The sequence below is a fragment of the Amblyomma americanum genome, chromosome 5 (genome assembly GCF_052857255.1).
Source record: "Amblyomma americanum isolate KBUSLIRL-KWMA chromosome 5, ASM5285725v1, whole genome shotgun sequence".
NCBI lineage: Eukaryota > Metazoa > Arthropoda > Arachnida > Ixodida > Ixodidae > Amblyomma > Amblyomma americanum.
The window spans coordinates 9,405,826-9,429,277 of record NC_135501.1 but is presented as its reverse complement, the minus strand read 5'-3'; the positions used below and the strand labels follow the sequence as shown (position 1 = coordinate 9,429,277).

Here is a 23,452-nt window from a genome sequence, read left to right as displayed (position 1 = left end):
TTCCATGAGTGAAAGTAATTTTTGCTTGTAAAGTAACTGTTCGGGTGTGAGTAGTTTTACTAAATTGATAAACGCTTCCAGTTCAAGGTTAATTTGCGCATAGTCGGCTTTGTTATAGTCGCGAATATATTTTAAATATGGCTTACGGGTGGGAATGGAAATAGCCAAATTAAAAAATAACAGATTGTGATCACTAAGGCCACTAGTACACGAGAGAGACTGACATAACTCAGGCTTTGAGAGAAACGCTAGATCAAGGATGTTGGGGCCACGGGTTGGGGTTCTAACAGACTGAAACAGATTAAAAGTAAAAATTGAGTCAATAAATTTTTTCGACTGATGAGAAGATGCTGACAGCTGTTCCCAGTCGATATCCGGATAATTAAAGTCTCCGCATAGGACCAAGTTCGCTCGTGGAAAGCGGGATTGAAGGTGCAAAAGGACGGAGTACAGCTCATCAACAAAAGAACAATCTAAATCTGGCGGACAGTAGCAGGCGATAAGCAAGGTGTTGCTAAATGTAAGGGACAGGTTAATACATACTAGTTCAAGGCTACAATGAACAGGCACAAAGTTTGAGACTACCGTTGATTTAACGAGAATCAGGACACCACCTCCTCTTCGGCCAGCTCTGTCGAGTCTGTAGACACTAAACGCTTTACTAGCCTCGAGAAGTTCGCTGTCCTGAATATCTGCGGTAAGCCATGACTAGGTGAGGACCGCAGTATCCGAGCAATTATCATCGAGAAGTGCTTCCACAGCTTCCTTTTTTAGTAAGTAGCTGCAAATATTCGTGAACATGACAGCCATTTTATGATAAGATGACGTGCGAACTTTGTGAAGGCAGAGCTGGCTTTTTAAAATGAACCTTGGAAGCAGGTGGTGATCGCTATGATGAAAGTTCGATTACTCGATCCCTATTGGTGTCGTGTATTGTTTTTTGTCCATCAGCAGTTTGTCGTAACGTATTTTGAACGTGGCATCCCTTTCCTTACCAAAAGAGTACAACTTTTTCCGGGCTAATCGAACATGCACAGAGTAACCTTCACGAACAGAAAATTTTGATCCCTTCAGCTTCGGCCCTCCTGTCAAAATTTTTGACTTCACCTTAAAATGTGCCATTTGGACAATGATTGGGCAGTTTTTTTATTCTTGGAAGCGGCCCATTCGATGCGCACGTTCTATATCATCAACATTTAACGATAGATCAAGATGCTGTGAGCAGAAAGAGATTACATGCTCCTCTGATTGCACCCAGGTCTCACCGGCCGCATCCGTGATACCAAAAAAGATCAAGTTCGACCTGCGTAAGCGATTTTCTGCGTCATCGCACTTTTTTGTGAGGATTTTTATTTCGGAGGAAAGCCTGGTAATTTCATCGTTTGAGCCTGGTTCTGAAGATTTTCCGCTGGCTTGACCTGTATGTACTATATTTTCTAAAGCATCAACCCTCAGGGAAAGAGTGCTGACGTGATTTTCGATGCTAGTCAGGGCACTATGCATGTTTGAAAGCTCAGTGAGTATTGTTTGTTTGTAGTGATTGTTCAAGACACGATATCGCCTCAGCGATTCATTCTGGGGTCATGGGTCTAGGGTTCAGTTCAACGTCGCCGGAGAGAACAAGCAAGAGGTGAACAACAGAAGCATTAATGCAATGTAAGCAACTTTGGTACATCAATTTGCGGCAAGAATCGACATACTCAAGTGGGCACGACACTGCAAACAAAAAGGGATTGCTTGTACGGGTACAACAAGCATGCGGTAAATAACTAACCTGCATAGAGGGCGGGGTTGTCATGATCATATTTGATGCGGTGACGTGCCCCAAGTCGAGCCGGTGCAGTCGTGGATTAAGTACGCTTTCCGTGTGGATAGTTGCAGCCGGTTGCCAGATGAGAGGCTCATCCCAAGCGGGAAACAGTGGGAAAGCGCTAGCTTCTGCGACGTCGTTAGTCAGAGGTGGGGGGTGCAGTGGCTTGATAGGGCGGTGTTCATCGGGCGTCAGCAAGCCGGCAAAGCACAAGGGCAGCGTCGAGATGGTCCATATCAGGACAGCCTGCGCAGAGAGCGGGATTGGCATGACTGTGTTTGATGTGTTGACGTGCCCCAAGTCGAGCCTGTGCAGTCGTGAATTAAGTATGCTTTCCGTATTGATAGTTGCAGCCGGTTGCCAGATGAGATTTCCAAGCGGGAAATAGTGGGAAAGCGCTAGCTTCTGCGATGTCGTGAGTCAAAGGCAGGGGGTGGAGTGGCTTGATGGGGTGGTGTTCATCGGGTGTCAGCAAGCCGGCAAAGCAAAAGGGCAGCGTCGAGATGGTCCACATCAGGACAGCCTGCGCAGAGAGCGGGGTTGGCATGACCGTGTTTGATGCGGTGACGTGCCCCAAGTCGAGCCGGTGCAGTCTTGGATTAAGTATGCTTTCCGTGTTGATAGTTGCAGCCGGTTGCCAGATGAGATTTCCAAGCAGGAAAAAGTGGGAGAGCGCTAGCTTCTGCGATGTCGTGAGTTAGAGGCGGGGGGTGGAGTGGCTTGATGGGGTGGTGTTCATCGGGTGTCAGCAAGCCGGCAAAGCAAAAGGGCAGCGTCGAGATGGTCCATATCAGGACAGCCTGCGCAGAGGCGGGGTTGGCATGACCGTGTTTGATGCAGTGACGTGCCCCAAGTCGAGCCGGTGCAGTCGTGGATTAAGTATGCTTTCCGTGTTGATAGTTGCAGCCGGTTGCCAGATGAGAGGCTCATTCCAAGCGGGAAATAGCGGGAAAGCGGTAGCTTCTGCGATGTCGTGAGTTAGAGGCGGGGGGTGGAGTGGCTTGATGGGGTGGTGTTCATCGGGTGTCAGCAAGCCGGCAAAGCAAAAGGGCAGCGTCGAGATGGTCCATATCAGGACAGCCTGCGCAGAGGCGGGGTTGGCATGACCGTGTTTGATGCAGTGACGTGCCCCAAGTCGAGCCGGTGCAGTCGTGGATTAAGTATGCTTTCCGTGTTGATAGTTGCAGCCGGTTGCCAGATGAGAGGCTCATTCCAAGCGGGAAATAGCGGGAAAGCGGTAGCTTCTGCGATGTCGTGAGTCAGAGGTGGGGGGTGGAGTGGCTTGATGGGGCGGTGTTCATCGGGTGTCAGCAAGCCGGCAAAGCAAAAGGGCAGCGTCGAGATGGTCCATATCAGGACAGCCTGTGCAGAGAGCGGGGTTGGCATGACCGTGTTTGAAGCGGTGACGTGCCCCTCTCTGCTATCGGAAACCATTTGAGAAAACTTCAGTGTCGAGAATACAGTCATGAAGCCAAGATTCTGTGCCAATGACAATATGTGGCCTAACGGCAGAGACTAGAGCTGCAAATTCATCTACTTTATTTTTAATGCTTCGGCAGTTTACGACAAGAATAGTTAAGGGCTGCAGTACAGATACAGAACAGTCATGCCGGCCCCTAGGAGAAAGGCTCCGGCTAGTCCTGTATCTTGTTTCTAGCTATCTTTTATTAGTCTCAATAACTTGGTTGTGTTTCTGGTCATAAAAAAAACATTTCCCATCTGCTATCAGTTTGTCACACCGGCTTTTCCAAGGCACGGGCATACTGGAAAAGCTTCGAGCGCGCATGTCATACTGTAAAATTGAAGTCCTCGCGAATAGCAAAAAAGGCTCCCTTTAGCCTTGGGGCTGGTGCAAGGCAGGAGCCGATGCAAACACCTTTCTTTTGTGTATACACTTTTCCTTCGAACTTGACCAGGGAAGTGGAGAGACAGAAGGTTAATAGTGCTTCGTCATTTGTGGTTTGGGTCCGGTACGTTCATGGCTACATTCAAGATGGCTGTCATTCTTTACGCCAATGAAACTAACTGTGCGCCGGGCTGCAAGGTCGACGCTCGCAACGGGTGATACAGCTGTGGCAGCTGCAACGAGGCAAATTTTTCAGCTGTTCCATGTGATGTTGTGATGTGGCTGTTTGCAAAGTACAGAATTTCGCTGCATGACAATGTTAGAACGACAAGCTGTGGGACCACAGCAGCGATCACGACGGCAGCGCTAGTGAGGAAGATGGCTCAAGCGTGGACGAGTAGTCCAGTGACTAATACATTCTCGGTAGGGGATGTGCCTACTGGCGTGCCCGCACACGGCAGCCATTAGTGGCTGGCGATAAGCAAAGGCCGCAGGATAGGGCTATCGAGTTCTGTTACTAAAGGCGAAATTTAAATGATCTCCAAGTTTTTTTTTTTTCCAAAATGTGATGTGGATCGACTTACATTGGAGTCGACTTACAATCGTGTAAATACGGTAAGTTTCTTTTGTCATGAGCTGAGCACGCACCTTCGCCTTATTTTCGCGCAGCAAGTTGAATCTGTTTTTCTTGATTGCAGGGTTGCGGTATGTATATATATATATGTATTTCTGAAATAAACGCCAGTTGCTAGTCAGCGTCTGTGTTGTGTTCTTCTCCGTCCTGTGTTAGAGCTGTTCATCGTATACCAACAAGCCCAACTCTCCACTCTTCTGGGATAAATGTGATGTTAAGAGAAAGAAGCAGTGTGGGTCAGGGAACAAACGTGAGTTAATCACATCCTAGTCGAAATCAAGAGGAAGAATTAAGTGTGCTTGGGCAGGGCATGTATGTAATGCAAAGGCAAGATAATGGCTGGTCCTTAAGTGTAACAGAGTGGATTCCAAGAGAAGGCAAGCGTAACAGGGGGCGGCAGAAGGTTAGGTGGGCGGATGAGATTAAGAAGTTTGCGGGCATACGGTGTGCGCAGCTGGCAAAGGACAGGATTAATTGGAGTGATATGGGAGACGCCTTTGCCCTGCAATGCGTGCAGTCAAGCTGCTGCTGCTTGCTGCTGATGATGATGGTGATGACACCTAGGTTTAGCTGTATAACTTGAAAGCATAAAATTGAGAGGTCGTTGTATGTTTCTTTATTTTGTCTTTGCACTAAATGAGTTCAATATAAGGGCAGTGTGAAGTTTGTGGGCCTAAGTTATTTCATTCTGAAGGTGACTAGAGTTTTTCAGAAAAGAACAAGAATGCATGTTGCACGAGGTCTGTCCAGAGGTGTTCAGTCATAGTTGTCATGCATGTGCAGTGGTGCAGTCATGCAGTGCGTGTGTCTTCCAGGAGAGTGGCGGCCATGCACTGCCACCCAAGCTGGCCATGACCGGCCGGCAGCGGCGCGAGTACGAGCAGTGGAAGAGTGACCGAGCCAACATTGACCAGGAGCGGATGCAGCGGCACATGGACGCTGAGGGACACTTCACCCGCGAGTGGGACCTGCACAAGGAGCACCAGCTTGAGTGAGGCTCTTCGAGTCCCTTCTGGCCACGTAGACTGTGCGTTCAATGCAAGGCCTGCCCACTACTAGCGCTGATTACAGCACATTTGACAGAGGTGCACATTTTCGGCAGCAGCTGTTGAGGCCACCTTCAACAAAAGCTCTCAGCAGTAAGCACTTCAACTCTGCTGTAATGAATGCATTGAAGGAACCCTGTTTGATGACCCCTGGTCTGGCGGTTGTGGGCACTGCATGATCGGCCCGGCTCAGCGGAGCATGGTATGCTGAGCATGCAACACTGACAGTCAACACCCAATATTGTTGATGGGCACAGATGCGAAGTAGCTTAAACAACACTCAAGTCCGGCACAAACAAAGAGCAGAGATGGGAACAGATTGTGATTAGACCCAAGCGAGTCTTGGGCCTGGCCCAGTGGTGCAGCTGCGTGAGGATGTTTATGGTGTGATGGCTGGCCATAGTACGGTGCGCTTTGGGTCTGTTGTTACAAAATGGAGAGACAGAGGTGATGTGGCAGATCCTGTGAGGACTGAGAGTTCCTGTCACCAGCCAGAGAATAGCAAAGTGGCCTAAAACAACTCCTCCGGATGCTAACATGCAGTCCGCGCTTCAAGGATGAATACGACGTCGTACTCTTTAACATGTAGAGACTGAGTGGCCGTCGGTGGCCATTTGGGCAGCTGCAGCTAACGGGTAAATGCTGTAATTATAGATGTAATTTGCACCCCTAAATTGTTACCCCGGTCTATAAAAAAATGCTTTTACTTGCATATTTTGCGCTCCCTGCTGTGCCAGACCACCAGCATGCACCCGAGTGTGTGCAAGGTAGGCTTTGGAAAATCTGCACGGCCGTGTGTGGCTGCAAAAGGTGGGAAGGGGACGAATTGCATGCCTTGGTCACGCTGACGATTGCTTTCCCGGATGGAGAGCTGCGTGCATGCCGGAGTCCACGCCTACCGAACAGTCTGCTGTTTGGTTTGCCGCTAATCAGCCAGGCCACACGCGAGGGTGCCATTTTATCTCCATTTGTCTCGGACTACTGGCTTCGCAGTTGTGTCATTCCGATTTTATTGCTTTGAGGTGTGCATGCACCGTCATGCCATTTGCAAGCCTCTTTTTGAAGCCTTAATTTAAAGAAAAAATTGACAATTGCTTAGCTCGGCTATGCCAGGTAGTGAGAAATTGATCTTTTCCTGTCGATACGGCTGCTGAACAGCGACCGGACTCTCCTTCTCGTCATCCATGCGAAACGACTGTGATAGAATAAATGGCAGCGGAAAGTAAACGAAGACATAGAAGAAACACACAGACGAGGACGATGCTGCACTGACAACTGAACGTTTATTGGAAAGGCCGCATATTTATACTTAGAGACCAGCCAGTGCTTCGAATGATGTCTTATCAATTCCTGCTTGCATCCCGGCACAGATATCTCACTTCTTTTTTCGATAGGCCAACTGATGGCGTGCTGACGCATTGCTCTCCGGATTCACGGATGGCCCAGGCTTCCAGGATTTCTCTTGTCAGCTTGTCTTTGCTCTTTTTCACTACCTGCACGTGGTGAAGGTCAGCAGGGCTTGTTTGTTTTTTGCAAGTTTCGCAATCTCTGCAGTGTATCGCAAGGTTGGTGCCAGACTTGCCTGCTATGGCTGTTGCGTGCTCTCTTGCTCTGTCGTTGACGCATCTCCCGGTTTGGCCTATGTAATGCTTCCCGCAGAATAGAGGGATACGATAAACGATGCCCTGAAAGCACTGAGAATACCTCGTTCTGTGTCCGATTTGGCAATCGGATTTGTTTTTCTGCCCATTCACTCGCGCGCACATGCTTTTCGCCTTGTTTGGCGCCGTGGGAATGATCTTGATGTTGTGCTTCTTCCCGATCTTTTTGAGATTGTGGGTCAGCCCATGAACGTAGGGAATAACGGAAAACTTCTTTCTTTGAGTCGATGCTTCAGGGGCACTTTCCTTTTCCCTGCCAAGCTTCTTCGGCAGCACGAGGTCTTCTGCTATGCTGCAGAGCAACGCCAAAGGATATCCGGCTTCCTGAAGCCTAGCAACTTGCCTCTGAAGCCCTGGCTCATCTGGTGTGGACACGACTTCTTTAGAGCAGATTGCAATGCTGCCCTCACAATTCCTCTTTTGACCGTCTTAGAGTGGTTAGAGCTGAAAGGAAGAAACTGCTTCTTTGCTCGAGGCTGGTATGTCCAACATAGGTGCCCCGGCGAGAACTCAAGGCGTATGTCTAAGAAGCGTAGGACGCCGTGCTCAGGAAGCTCTCATGTGAACTTGAGCCCTGGACAGCTATTCTGACAGGTGGTCAGTGTGTTGTCTTTTAGGGTGTCCGTGTCCTCTTTTTTCTGCTCGCATAGCACCAAGTAGTCGTCGACGTACCGGACGATCCTCACGATGCGTCTGTCCTTGGTTGCTTCCTGAATTCTTTTGTCGCAGGCCGCGAGGTATAGATCACTCAGGGCTGGAGCGACTCTGGACCCGATGCACACTCCACTCTTCTGAATGTACAGGGTGTCTTCATGGGAAGCGATGGTAAACATCATCGCTTCCCACAATCTCAAAAAGATCGGGAAGAAGCACAACATCAAGATCATTCCCACGGCGCCAAACAAGGCGAAAAGCATGTGCGCGCGAGTGAATGGGCAGAAAAACAAATCCGATTGCCAAATCGGACACAGAACGAGGTATTCTCAGTGCTTTCAGGGCATCGTTTATCGTATCCCTCTATTCTGCGGGAAGCATTACATAGGCCAAACCGGGAGATGCGTCAACGACAGAGCAAGAGAGCACGCAACAGCCATAGCAGGCAAGTCTGGCACCAACCTTGCGATACACTGCAGAGATTGCGAAACTTGCAAAAAACAAACAAGCCTTGCTGACCTTCACCACGTGCAGGTAGTGAAAAAGAGCAAAGACAAGCTGACAAGAGAAATCCTGGAAGCCTGGGCCATCCGTGAATCCGGAGAGCAATGCGTCAGCACGCCATCGGTTGGCCTATCGAAAAAAGAAGTGAGATATCTGTGCCGGGATGCAAGCAGGAATTGATAAGACATCATTCGAAGCACTGGCTGGTCTCTAAGTATAAATATGCGGCCTTTCCAATAAACGTTCAGTTGTCAGTGCAGCATCGTCCTCGTCTGTGTGTTTCTTCTATGTCTTCGTTTACTTTCCGCTGCCATTTATTCGATCATGCACCAACTAGCTCAACAATCCACTTTATTAGACTGTGATACGGCCGCAGTGTCACCTCCGCATTTTATACACGCAGCTGTGCATGTGCAGTTATGCGCATAGCTAGCACGGCGAAGGCCGGCCAGCTGCTACTCTCTGGTTGCTGCGCATGCGCACAACTGCTCTTCCACGTGACGGAACGCGCGGCCGCGGCGGCGGCGAAGCTCTGACATCACACGCGGCATACCTGCTGCTCCTCTTTGGCCGCCGCGCAAGCGCACAACTGGCCTCTCTGGACCACGGTGAAATGCTCGACTAATAGCCAAGTTTAGCTCTCACTACAAAAGTGCACAAATCATGCGAGTAATAGACGATGGATGGATGGATGGAAGGTAGGAGCATCCCCTTTGAAATGGGGTGACGGCAGTTGCCACCATGGTCAGTTTTTTTTCCTCTATTTTTTGTTTAACTGTGTTGTAAGTTATTAAAATTCAGCATTTATATTAAATACGTCATCCTACAGTTTCTAACCTTATATCCCCTCTCTGCTTTTGAGCCACCAATCTTCCAATCGCGTTTTGCTTATTTCCGCCGCAGATTTATTTACATTGCAATTGTTACCTCTAAACCCTAGGGCCTCAGGAAGAGTGACTGTGCCTGCATTGACATCGGGATGGATACCATCACATTTTAGTATGAGATGTTCTATTGTTTCTACAGATTTACCACACACAGCACTTGTGTCATCTTCTTCGTTATATTTCTTTTTGTAGCTGCACGTTCTAAGACACCCTGACCTAGCTTCAAAGAGGAGGGCACTGCCTCTTGAGTTATCATGAAACGCTTCCTTCCTGACCTGCCTTCTGCAGTATCGATTTAGTTCTACACTATGCTTCTTTTCCATTGAATCTATTTATTTATATTTATATTTATATTTATACACAGTACCTACAGCGCCCTCATTGGGGCATTATTGTAGGGGGGAAACATCATAAATAAGAACAAACATCTAGTACATAATAAATTAGGCAAATGATGCGGTCTACACAGAAAATACAATAAACCCATGCACACGGAAGCAAGAACAAACAAACAAACAAACAAACAAACAAACAAAATAAAAACCATTGTAGAAAGGCAAACATACCCTAAACACACAAATACACACACAAAAAAAAGATACATTTTAAAATACAGCACTGCTTAAAACATAATACACTCGGACAAGAATTATTGCACTTATATTGACAGGTGGCTTTGCAAATCGGTCAGAAACGATGTAGGAGGAGCGGTAGCGACCCGCGAAGGGAGACAGTTCCAATCATGCACTGTTTGTGGGAAAAAACTATATTTGAATACGTTTATACGGCAATTGTACTCGCGCACCTTAAGTGGGTGGTCAGTGCGGGCGGAAATGTAGCTGGGTTCACTAATGTATTTCTCTTTTGGAATTCCAGTTTTATTATTAAGCACATTATAAAAGAAAGAGAGTCTCAAATATTTGCGCCTGTTTTCAAGTAATGGCCATCCCAACTTCTCGCGCAAACCAGAAGAACTTTTTTGGAAATTGTAATCGGCGGACACAAACCTAGCAGCCCGTTTCTGGACGCGCTCCAGCTCCTCAATATTCAGTTTTGTATGCGGGTCCCAAACCGCGGAAGCATACTCAAGTATCGGACGTACAGTAGACATGTATAATGTCTCCTTCAGCGTAAGGGGAGCGTCCTTAAAGTTACGTCTGAGAAAGTTTAATGTGCGACTGGCTTTAGCAGATATGTAATTTACGTGTGTATTCCATGATAGGTCAGTAGAAAAAAAGACTCCCAAGTACTTATAAGTTGAAACTGCGGATAATTCAGTGCTACCAAGGAAATAGTCTGTTTGGAGGAATTGTTTCTTTTTTGTAAACCGGACCAGATTACATTTGGAGATGTTTAGCGCCATATTCCAGTTGTTGCACCAAGAGAATACAGAGTTGAGGTCATGCTGTAGTGAAATTGCATGTGCTTCAGAAGAAATATTGCGGTAGATACAACAGTCATCAGCATAAAGTCTGATTATACTTGAAATGTTACTAGTGAGGTCATTTATAAAAATGAGAAATAGAAGAGGGCCCAAAACCGACCCCTGCGGAACACCTGAAGTTACACCCACACTTTCCGAGCTGACACCGTCGATAACCACGCACTGTCTCCTTTCCGCAAGATACGCCTCAATCCAGGATAAGAGTGAGGTAGGAATATTTAATTTTGAAAGCTTCTGTAACTATAGGTTGTGAGCAACTAAATCGAACGCTTTTCAAAAATCTAAAAATATACAATCTACCTGACCGGCGGAGTTTAAGGAAACAGAAATGTCATGTGTGAATTCCACGAGCTATGTTTCACATGAGAAGCCGGACCTAAATCCATTTTTGTGTCGAACAGAAAAAACTATTGTTTTGTAGATGGCTAATTAACTGAGTATAAATGACATGTTCCAGTGTTTTGCACGACACGCTCGTCAGCGATATGGGCCTATAGTTACATGTTTTAGTTTTATCACCACTCTTATGTATCGGAACGACATTGGCACTTCTCCAGTCAAGGGGCAAAGAAGAATTCTCTAACGATTTCTGAAATAATGCAACGAGATACGGGGCAACTGAAGCTGCACAATTTTTCAAAACGTAATTGGAAATGTTGTCAGGCCCTGGTGCTGATGTAACTTTAATTTTCTGTAATAAAAGCATGATCCCCCGTTCAGAAATTTCTACGTCATTCATTCTGGTCAGGGTGCTGGAAGATTGAAAGTCAGTATGTGTATTAATGGGATCGGAAAACACCGATTGGAAATAAAGATTGAAACTTCTCGCTTTACCTTTTGAATCCCTTCCAAAATCAGTTGCGTCTAGTATATCAGGCGCAGAGACCCTGCTGTTTCTCTTATTTTTAACATATTTCCAGACTGCCTTTGGGTTTGTATTTAGTTGTTGGCCTAGTGTGCTGAAGTATGCCCTTTTCGCTTTACGGATTTCTTTCGATAAGTTCTTAGTTTGCTTTTTCATCTCGGAGTACAAAGTTAGTGCGGGCGTATCACAATATCTGCGAAAGAGCCGTTTCCGCCGGTTGATCATTGCCCGCAACTGTCTATTCATCCAATGCATATCGTCACGACGCTTGGCTGAAATCAAGCGGGATGGGATGAAAGTCTGCGTCAGTGACAAAATTTTAGTTTTAAACAAGTTCCAGAAGGAATCAATATTCAGGGATGGCTGATGTGAAACTAAGGAAAAAATGCGTCGAGTTCCTGTGATAGCGAAGCATAATCCCCTTTTTCATAAAAAGACACTTTGCGTGGTTGGGTGTGGTGGGTCTTCATAGCATTACAGGATACTTTTGCTAAAACTACATCATGGTCGCTTATGCCTGGCAGCGTTATGACAGACGAGACTAGGCTAGGGTCATTGCAGAAAAACAAGTCTAGCACATTAGCACTGGTAAGGCCGAGTCTGGTAGGGGTTTGAACAAACTGAAATAATGAGTGAGCACCAATTACTTCACGGAAAGCGGTATACAAGAGGGATGCAGTGCGAATTACTGGTTTAAAACAAGACCATTCTACGCTGGGCATATTAAAATCACCGGCAAGGATAATATGTGTTGCGTCTAAGGCTAATAATGTGTTGCTAAGTTCAAAAAATGGCTGTGCGCAGGTTGAACCGGGCGTCCTATAAAAAGAGCCAATTGCCAAAGAAGTACCATCGCCCAGCCGTACCCTGCACCAGACAGCTTCAGAGGAATCGTTGTCTAAGTTAACAGACACGCTTCTCAAACTGCTATGAACGAGGATGAACACACCACCACCGCGTACATTGCGATCCTTCCTATATGTGGTATAGGATGGAGGAAATATTTCACCATCACTTATGTTGCTGTCCAGCCATGACTCGGTTCCAATTACCACATGTGCGCTCGTCATTTGTAAGAGTGAGAGGAATTGGTCAGTTTTGTTTTTTAGGCTGCGGCAATTAACAACAATACAGACAAGTTCATTTTTAATAGCAGTTTGTGGGCTAGCTAAAAGCCTCGGTGATGGCTATTGGTTTACACAAGTGATATCGTCTGTTTCAATGTTGTACATATAGGTTTTGTTGTCCAGGTTTAGCTTATTAAACCGCAGTTTCAACTTTCCGCCGCGTGCCTTAGCAAACTGAATGAGCTTTTTTCTTTGTTGCCGTACTTTGGCCGAATAGTCCTCGCTTATCGCCCATTCAGTATCTTTTAGTTTGGCAGCATTTGAAAGAACACGATTCTTTTCTTTAAAGGACAAAAATTTAATGATCAGGGGTCTGTGCTTGTCGGGCGCATATCTTCCTAGTCTGTGCGCTCTTTCAATGGCAGCGGCGTCAACGGAAAGTTTTAACTTTTCAGCGCAAAAAGAGATAATTTTAGTCTCAGACTGTTCCCACGATTCGGTTTCTTTGTCATGGATGCCGTAGAATATTAAGTTCTTTCTTCGTGATTGGTTCTCCAGGTCATCATGCGATGACTCGAGGGCCGTGCACGCGACAGCAAGTTTCTGGGAACTTTGAGATAATCTTTCTACTTCAGGCTTTAGCGGGAGCACCAGTGACACATTATCTTCAACGCTCTTGACTTTTTCTGCGAGTTTTGTTAGTTTTTCTTCGAGATTCTTTTGCTCAAGCCGAATGGAATGTAGTTCGTCCAATATTTCGGTCTGTTGCTGTTGTATCACAGGTATTGTCATGATAGTATCGAATTTTCACGTTCCGTGTTTTTAACCTGTCATTTAATGCTCTTTCTTTCTCCGTCCTCTTGTCCGGCATACTTACTGGTTAGCTTTCTAGCTCTTTTCTGCCACTGTGAATCAACGGTCTTTCTGTAATAGGTATTTAAATACCTTTGCTGTCCACCTGTTATCGAGCAATTTCTCAGGCGTTCTTCGTATAGTATTTTACTCTGAGCTTCCCATGCTTCGAACGATGCCCAGCCCATATCCCCCTGTACAGCCTCATTTGCGGTTTTCCCGTGGGCACTTAGTGCTAATTTTCCAACAGCTCTCTGATTTACTTCTTATGTCGACTGAACTTCTGCCGTTAAGCACAGAACCGCATTCCCGAAAGTAAGCCCCGCCACCATTATTCCTTTCAAAATACCTCTTAGTACTTCATACCTGTTGTATCCCCACGATGCCCTATGTTTCATTATCCTGGCACGATATGCGAAATGCACAGCGCCATTTCTTGGCGCTCTGAGAACTAGGCCCGCCATGTTGGTTCGGTAGCAAAACCGAAACCACTGCCCAGCGTTGGGTTTTTTAAAATGGCTGCACTCCATTTGAAATGTGAAATGCCGATGCACTGGGCCTCTTCGATTATTCGCCTCTGGCATCCCACGGGCTGCCAGCGGGCTGCCAGAGCGCGGAGTCAGGCGTTCGATTTTCTCGGGCTGCTCCGAGCACTTCTGGTGGGTGCCCAGAATGCGTTCGTTTTTCTCTGGCTGGGCTGTTTTGGACAGCCAGTGGGCAGCCAGACTTGCCAAGACGATTTTGTGCTGGCAGCGCTCAGGCAACTAGCAGACGACGGAGAGGTGGTATGGTGGCGGGAAGCGTGCTCGCTTCATATTACGATTGCATGTAGTTCTGATTCTCAAAATATTTCGGCTGTTAAATTCGTGCGCCCGGCTGATGTTGCGATGGTGTTCGAGGCCTTTCACGCAAGCGACCGCAGATTCCTGCTCCAAGTACGTGCTCAGGCGTGCGTGTATATGCATGTGCTGAACGTGTTTGGTGAGATGTAAGTTGAGCGCAATACAAGAGTGTATGGTCTTCATTGTGTTCTGTGCAATGAAAAAGCGGGTACGGTTTGAGAAACGCTTGATTGATTGAAACATGTCCTTTATTAAAAGCCTTCACGGGCACAATGCTCAATGCATCTCTGCGCACATATATATGACCACACAGTTGTCATTTACGGCAGCCGATCTAGGCAAGTGCAGATTCTGTCGTTGCCAACTGTTGTACAGCTTAATGCTCGGGCCTTCTGTCACAAATGCTTAAAATATCTGAGAAGAACCGTACACATGCATTTCCTTGTTTGACTCATTAAAGAGATAAAGTGAGTGAGTGAGTGAAAACTTTATTGGATCTTTCAAGGGTTTCACGGTTATGAAGTCTCCGTCGTCTTCTCTGGCGCTGGCGACTTGAGGCTTCTCGTCAGCAAGGGTGGGCCCCTATTCCAAGGCTCCACTGCATCATTCGCGTGCTGCACTAAGGCCCTCTGGGTCGTGAGCTCGCCGCTGGTAAGCCGACTCTCCCATTGCTCCGCACTCGGGTGTTCGTGTTGGTGGAATGCTTTGTTGCGTTCACACTCTCACGTGATATGGTAAAGTGTAGGTGTGGCATCGCACCAAGGGCAGGTGGCTCTGTATTGTGTCGGGAACATCTTATTAAGTATGTGTAGGTTAGGAAAGGAGTTGGTCTGTGTAGGTTAGGAAAGGAGTTGGTCTGTAATCTGCGCCAGCCGGTCGCTTCCTCCTTTGTTAGGGCTTTGTGTGGTATTGGATATCTAATTCTAGCTCCCCTATGCAAGTTCAAGGTCTCTGCGTATCCCCCCTCGCAAGCCTGTAGGCGGAGCTCCGGAGCATTTGACTGCCCTGCTCGGAATGCGTTACCTCGAGCTAGGCTGTCTGCCCTTTCGTTCCCTCCTATCCCCGCGTGGCCCGAGATCCAGATTAGGTTATGCCTGGGTTTCTCCTCGGCGGAGGTTACCCTGCTGAGTATTCTAAGGGCTGTTCTGCTGATCCTGCCCCTTGTGTAGTTCCTGCACGTCTCCTTCGAGTCTGTCAGTATGTTGAGAGATCGGCCCATTCTGTAGCCTTCTGCTGCCGCCAGCGCAACGGCAATCTCTTCTGCCTCCGCTGTGCCGGCGACCTTTGCCGTGGCACACGTGATCATGTTTCCTTCCTTGTTTACCACTACCGTCGCGGCTACGCGTTCTCTCTCGTGCGGATATACGGCAGCGTCCGTGTATACGGTGTTGTCTAACTGGGCTAGCGTTCTTTCTACGTACTCGGCCCTCGCTTTTCGTCTGTTTTCGTGAAGATTTGGGTCCATGTTTTTCGGCAATGGTCCCACGTTAATAGTTTTCCTAAGGTGGTCCGGTACGTCCGCGTATCTGTCTACTAGTCCGCTCGTGTCCCGACCCAACCTTCTTAGGAGCGCTCGTCCCGTAGGGGTGCCTCTGAGTCTTGTAGTTTGCGTTCCCAGCAGAGCTTCGGCGAGCTCGCTGAAGGTGTTGCTGATGCCTAGCTGGAGCAACTTTTCGTTCGACGTGTTCTTGGGTAGGTGCAGAGCAGTCTTGTACGCCTTCCTGAGAATGGTGTTGGCTTGCTCTCTTTCTGCCTTGGTCGTCGCGTGGTACGGCAGGGAGTACGTGACTCGGCTGACAATTAGGCTGTTGACTAGCTTGAGAGTGTCTTCTTCCTTCATTCCGTATCTCTTTTGGGAGACTCTGTTGATCATACGGCCCACCTGCTCTGCCGCCTTGCTCAGCAGGCTGATGGTGTGGCTGCATTTCCGGCTTCCTTGCAACCACATGCCCAGGATCCTTATCATGTTCTTTTCTGGGATGTTCTGTCCCTCGAGAACGACCTCCAGTGTCACTTGGGTGGGATGCTTGCCGACCCTTAGGAGTTCCGACTTCTCCGTCGAGCATCTTAGGCCCCTCTCTCTGGTGTAATTTTCTACGCAAGTTGCCGGTTCCTGTAGTTTTTCTTGCTTCTCCCCGAGTGATCCTTGGGTGACCCATATCGTGACATCGTCGGTGTACATCGCGTTTTGGATGCCCTGGATCTCCTTGAGCCGTCTTGCGAGTCCAGTCATTGCCACGTTGAAGAGGACGGGTGATATGATGGATCCTTGGGGTGTGCCTTTGCACGGCGTGGGGAAGACGTCGCTTCTCAGCTCGCCCAGGCCCACGGTCGCCGTTCTGTCGCTCAGAAAGGCTCTGACGTAATTGTGCGTTCTCCTCCCGCAGTTGGTGTTGTTGATGCCTTCCATGATGGCCGCGTGGCTTACGTTGTCGAAAGTTTCCTTTATGTCGAGGGCCATGATGACATTTTCGCCTGCCTGCGGCATCGTCTCGAGCACTTCCTCCTTGTGTTGGAGCAGCACGTCTTGCGTAGAGAGGTTGGCTCTGAACCCGTACATGCTGTCCGGATACCATTGTTCGTTCTCCAGGTGCGACTGGATTCTCTTCGTGGTCACTTTCTCGTACAGCTTGCCCAGGCACGACGTTAGAGATATCGGCCTGAAGTTCTCGATCTGCAGCTTCTTGCCCAACTTCGGAATCATCACAACGACGGCATGTTTCCACTCCGCCGGCACTCTTCCCTCTTGCCAGAGCTTGTTGAGGTAGGTCGTAAGCTGATCTATCGCCTCGTCACTGAGGTTCCTTATTAGCGAGTTCCGGATCTTGTCCGCCCCCGCCGCCGTGTTCTTCGTGGCCGATCTTATTGCCTCGACGACCTCCTCTCTCGTGATGGGTCGGTCCATGGCTGGGTTCGGCGTTTGCTCCGTTCTGTCTACTTCTTTCGTGTATAGGTCTTGGATTCGTCTGAGTTGTTGGCTCCACTCTTCCACAGAACCGATGTCGCCCTCGAGCTGCTTGCAGTGCGCTCTGAAGGCGTCACAGTCCGTTAGCCGAGCCGTGCCAATCGTTCCTCCTGACATTGTCCGCCACCGTGCAGATCCTTATTATGTGGTGGTCGCTTCCAAGGTTCTCGAGTAGGTTTTCCCACTCCGCTTGTTTGGCGCCCCTTATGAAGGCTAGGTCGGGACTCGTGTCTGGACTGACGCTGTTCCCCTGCCTAGTCGGTTGATTCTCGTTGGTTAGCAGCTCACATCCTGTGTTCTCTGCTGCCGTGAAGATTCCGCGCCCCTTTTTGTCCTCTTGTTTTGTCTGTGTTTGGTTTGTTTGTCTTGTGTGGTTTGTATGTTGTTTGTGTTAGAGTGCGGAGCAAAAAGTGTTTTGGGAGGGCCGTCTCCCCAGCTCACCTTAACACCTCCACCGCTCTTCTTCGTCTGTTGCCACGGCTGCTGCTTTTGCTGCGGCTGTTGCTTGCCGGCGTTGCCCAGGGGTGGGTAGGACCCGTCCCGGTTGGATCCTCGGCTCCGGCTCCGGCTCCTGCCGCGGCTGCGGCTCCGTGTTCTGCTCTGGCCCGGGTCCTGGCTCTCGTCCCGGAACCATCTTGGTCTTCTTCCCCAGCTGCGGCTTCGGCTGCGCCGCTGCTGCTGCTGGGGTCCCCACCGCAGCTCGCTCGCTGACTTGAGGCGTTGTTTGCAGTCTCTCACGCCCACCGCGTGGTCGCCGCCACACAGCAGGCACTTGGGTGTGCATTGGTGGACTTCCGCCGGACTCTGGCATCCGATAAAAATAATTTCCTAGCGCGCATCATCATGCATGCACATGTGGTACATGAGGCGCCGACAAGCAAGGCCGGACTGTAGCGCCTTTCATTCGAGTGTTAGTCCTCTGCGGTAAAACTGTGGCATTACAGATACGATACGCAGCTAAATTTGTACTGTACACCCGCTTGTTCTAGATTAACGTTCAATCAACTAATCGCTTTTGTAGAGATATTGCGTGCATTCCTTGCCGGCAGCAAAAGCTGGCAGCCGACAGACTACAGTTGAACAGAACTTATCCCGATTCTTTTCTGATTACAGTCCTTAGGAGTTCGCGAATGGGGAAATCGCAATGACCACAGTGCAGAGTCGACCACCATGCAGGGTCGATCGTCTGCGGTCATGTATATATACTAATCATACTTACTGCGTAGTAAAAAAACACGCGATAATCTGAGAGTACGGCATGTTGTCTGATTAGCAACGCACGGGGAGTTTTTCCCTTCGATGTGGTGTCAACTGAAAGATGTTAGATTGCAATTGCTCATCGCATGGTTTTGAGGATTTCTAGAAGCTTACACAGCACACTGTGCACTTAAGGCACACGCTAGCGTTGTAGTCGCCGATGTGTACGGGTGCGAGCACGTTCAGCTGTTCGTTCTGCAGTCTTCAGCAGCCCTCAATAACTTCCGGTCGTTGTTTTCGATCTCAAGCATCCTATTTGTGCCGTACGTGTGCGTAGCAATGAGACGCTGCAGAACGCGAAGCTATGGAGAGCGTCTGCCCTCTGTGATCCGTGTATAGCTTGCTGCCGTGATTGCCGGTAGGCTGGTTCCGGTGGCCGCCAGTCCATGTTACTATGATACGCTTTCCTGTCAGGGGCGAACTTGCTGGCAGCCAGCGGGCTGCCCGAGCGGGGTAAATCGAAGAGGCCCACTGTTGCGCTACGTCATGTGCTCTACGAGAACAGTACGTTGCGTGCAGGAACCAGGTACGTTTCAGCTTCTCACTGTTTAATTTTTTTTTAACTCTGTGCAAATGTTTTAATAACAAGTAGTGCCACGCGAGTTATGTGTTAACATGCTGACCAGTGCATGCTTTTCACTTTCTGTGCTGAGTTTTCACAATGCTTTGCAGGTGATTTGCGTTCAGACTAGGTTACAGATCAGAGTATTTGTTCTCTCTGATCGAAATAAGGAGTCAATTTCGTGCATTGACTAACTCTTTGATAGCACATAGTCGGTCGGACGGGAACATATCGACCCTTACTTCAAGGCCTATGTTGCTCAAGCATCTAGTCCAGTCGCGGAAAAGTGCGTTCATTAGTTTGCCAGTAAATCGTGGCCATAGGCAGTAAGTGCACTTCATCTAGGAACCCCGATCGCTTGTGCCGTGGCAAACTAAGTGCACTCAGAGAGTCATGTGCCGATTACTGTTTAGTTTTCTAGGTGTTCTCTTGAGTGTTCCCTTCTTCCCTTGAGTTTGAACGAAGCGTACGCTTCGTTGAATCATGCTAGCAACAGCTTTGAAACGGTGACGTTGAAAATTGTGGATATGCATTGCATGTCGCAGTTAAGGGAATGACAGTACGCAGCTGGCCGAGGTCCTTGTGTGATATTGTATCGCTGTGCACGCAGCTGCTAGCTCAGCGCGCATGGCTGTTCGCAGTGCCACAGAAGTTGGTCAACACAGTTGCACACTCAGCGCAAAATAACCGCTCACTGTGCCTATAGCGGATGAGTTTCCCTCCACTTGAAAATAAAGTAGCGATGATAATGTGCGACGCTTGAACCGGTACTTAAATGCGTGTTTTAAAATGACAATGGCACAGAGTTTGACTTTCCAACCCACTTTCCTATGCCGATTCTTGCCATCAGTGCCAAATTTTAAGCGAAGCTGAGAACGCGGCAGGAGCCTGCTGGCGCTGAGTAAAAGGACCTACATTTGGTAAGAGATGAGTAGAACAAGGAGCACAGCAACTGAGCTATTAGGTTTTGAAATTCCACTCTTGATATTCACGAAAACTACACCGGTATCAGAAATTACGCATAGTAATCGATGCACCAGCTCTACGAGCTTGACCGAGCCAGGATGAAAACTGTGGGCACGGTGTTGCCAGACCGCCAAATACTTTTGCATAGTACTTTTGTTTGAAAGGTCACTTGTGGTGTTGACTTGTGTTCATTCCTCATCGCATCATTGGACCCAAGTTTGGCAACTCAAGCAGTTGTGGCCCTGCACTGGGCACGCCGTGGCAGCACACCACGATGATTGTTCTGAACACAGTAATCTGTGTGTCTTTAGCTTTTTAGTGTTGCAACCATAGAGCGGGCTGCTTTCCTGTTCCTATTAATATGCGAGGTGCTACTTATGATAAGTTTAGTAAAGTAACCTTCGGGGTAGGCTGCAACCAGCGCGCATGAGCGATCTGCCAGTGGTCACATGCCTGATTATTGCTGGTCTAGAGGGGGTGCCCTGAAGCTTTGAAGGCCGCCAATGAAGACAGAAGAGGCCCTTCAGTGGGATATCCACATGTGTCCATACTGCACATGTTGCAAACAACACGGGTTGTTAATGCATTTGGAAGGCACCGGCGTCTTGTGTTAAGGAGATTCCCCCCTCTCCAACTGTAGGGGAGAACCGATGAATATACGCGCCCTTCGGAAGGACTGTGTGCAAAAATCGAGCTTCTTGCATCGCTCGGGAAGAGCAGTCTGTGTCTCCCTCCCGGTGGCTGTGCTTGAAACAGCAGCAGTGCATCGCCTAACCACTGCGCTGGTAACGATATGAGAGACATTTTCCCTAGTTGCAGAGTGTAAATTCATATATTGGCAAGTTAGAGAAATGCACAGAATGTAACCGAACCCAGCTAAATGTAACCAAGCTTTTTTAAAAAAGACGGAATGTCTTAGCTGCGTGCGACAAACTGAGGGTTGCTTAGAGGCATTGTTGTTGACAGCGCTTAAAAACACGGACAGAAGACAGAAAACATGGAAGACGACTTCACAGGCGCTGAACTTCAACTTTATTCAAGAACACTGCATATATACCCAAAACACAGGCGCCACCAAGCGGCGAAAATTTTATGCACTCGTGGCAACAAAAATGATATGACAAGTAGTGGTAAAACAACAAAGGCTAAAAACCAAAGAATAGAAGAGGGCAGGATAAAACCAGAACAAGATGAGACAAAAAATACCTTTTACCAAGTCTTTTAAAGAAAAGAAAAAACCTCCAACATGTGAAATAGTGGTGTGGTTTGACTAAAGGAATTTTCAAGAACTGTTCCGATGACATTGAACCAAGACATACTCAAACAAAGATCAAACGTGGTGAAAATGAGAAAGGCGTAGTGGCAAGAAAAAAACACGCAATGAAAATACAATGGTGATTGGGTATGCAAACGAAAATTTAACAACACAGATGAAGCCAACAATTAACATAGCTAAACACAGAAGACGAAGTGCGCTGAATAACGACTAGGATAAAAACAGTGTAAAAAATGCGCATGAGCAAGAAAAGTGAAGCCAACAAATAACACAGCTAAAGGTATAAGATGAGGTGTAGTAAAACCGAGAGAGAAAGATAAACTATCAATCAAGAAAAGGGGGCCACCGGCTGAAGCGCGCAAGCAATATAAGAAGTTTGCTGTTATTCCTTACATGCACCAAATTTCACACAACCTTAAAGAAAATTGGAAGGAAAACAGGAGTAGACATCTTAATGCCTCCTTGGTCTGTGTGGCTACTACTGTCACTTTTTCGCCGACTTCTCCCAGACTGCCGAACCCCTGACGTGTTTAACGCGTGATGATACCCCATTCGTTTGGACTGCTCAACTGCAAGAGGCTTTCACAGAGTTGCACCGACGCCTGCACACAAGCCCTGTTCTTGCTAACTTTGATGAGGACGCTGCCACCGAGATCCACATCGATGACAGCAACATCGGCCTGGGTGCTGTCCTAGTCCAATACCAAGATTGCGCGGATTGAGTCATTGCGTATGATTGTCACATTCTGTCTCGAGTCAAAATCAGTTACTCTGCCACAGAAAAGGGGTGTCTTGTGGTTGTGTGGGCCACGACGAAATTTCAACCTTACATCTATGGCCGCCATTTCAAAGACGTGTGCTGGCTGGCCAATCTCTGGGACCTATTAGGCTGCCTAACAAGGTGTGAACCTCTGCCTCTAGGAATTTGATTGCACAGTTGTGTTCTGGATGCAAGCACGAAGTTGCCAACATGCTCTCGTGCGCACTGATCGAGCTAACTGATGACAGCACGAATGATGACAGTCGTGTCCTTTGAGTGATTAGTAATTCGGACGTAATGGCGAAGCAGTGTGCTGACATGAACTTACGGCCTATATGCTCCCATTTATTAGACGCCCGGCATAAGACTTGGGATAAGATCCTCCCATACGTGAATAAACATACGTAGAAGAAACAACTCACTTTATGCCATATTGCCTTGTTTATGGGCGTGATGTGCATACAATGCTGGATGCGGGCTTCCTCTGAGTTTACGAGAGCGAGTTGACGGGCTAGTTGGTATTGCATGGTGTAGGAACAGCGCTAAAAACAGGACAGAAGTCAGCGCCCGTCCCTGTGCTTCCATGTTTGACTTCTGTCCTGTTTTTAGCGCTGTTCCTACACCATTCCTCTGAGTGTCTGGCAAATTCCTTGGCATCTGGCGTGAGCGCCCTGTCATCGGTAGTGCACGGAGGCAAGGCATCCAGCATTGTATGCACATCACGCCCATAAACAAGGCAAAATGGCATAAAGTGAGTTGTTTCTTGTACGGCTATGTTGTACACCAAATTGCTATGTTGCTGGGGGCCTTTCGCGTCACACCTGTCGTTCCTTTGACCCCCCTCCTTACTTGAAAGACGCTAGCTACTGCCCTTAGTCACCCCTGATGAAGGAGCCGAGTCGGCTTCGAAACGTTGGGTTAAAGTTAAAATTTTTGGTTGGAGATGTGCAGTTTATTATAAGTCCTAATGCATCGTAATGGAATGAATGTGTTGCAGAGCTCAGTAACCTGCGCAGCAAACAAATCCCAGTTTTGCTGTACAGAACGCAGTTCAAAGTCTTTTGCATACGTGTCCCAGTATCGACAAAGGTTCTCATTAATTGTGTTAAAGTTAGCTCTTCTGTAGTCCCGAATCTGCTTAGCTTTTACTGGTAAGCGTGGAAAAGAAATTTTTAGATCGAAGTGAAGCAAATCATGGTCACTAATGCCGGGAAGATGGGTGATAGAAGAAAGCAAATCCGGGTGAGTCGTCAGTATTAGATCTAGCGTATTAGCGGGCTGTGACGTACACTTGGTTGGCTGTTTGACAAGCTGAGTGAGTTGAAAACGTGAGCAGAGGTCAAGAAAACTTTGGGCTGAGAATGGAGAAATGATTGGATACGGACCTTGCCATGAAATATTAGAATATAGGTAAGGCAGGATAGCGAGACACGATGAGGCTAATAACATCATGTAGTTCATCGATGAACGTTGCTCCGGTATTTGGAGGGCGATAACAGACGCCTTGTGTTATTCTGCTATTTCTGAGAGTGATACCAACCCATACGGTTTCCA

General features: G+C 47.9%; 1 protein-coding gene across 5 annotated transcripts in view; it reads left to right on the top strand.

Moving 5' to 3' along the window:
- The window catches only part of LOC144132279 (uncharacterized), a 181,254-nt gene that overhangs the window by 132,860 nt on the left and 24,942 nt on the right, over positions 1-23,452 (top strand). For 4 of the 5 annotated variants that reach the window (XM_077664594.1, XM_077664593.1, XM_077664595.1 and 1 more), the window contains one exon: positions 5,106-5,281. In XM_077664594.1, coding sequence (XP_077520720.1) covers positions 5,106-5,281 — 176 coding nt within the window. Of the gene's footprint in view, positions 1-5,105; positions 5,430-23,452 lie in introns of all 5 variants that reach the window. The other variant, XR_013314751.1, reaches the window with a different exon arrangement.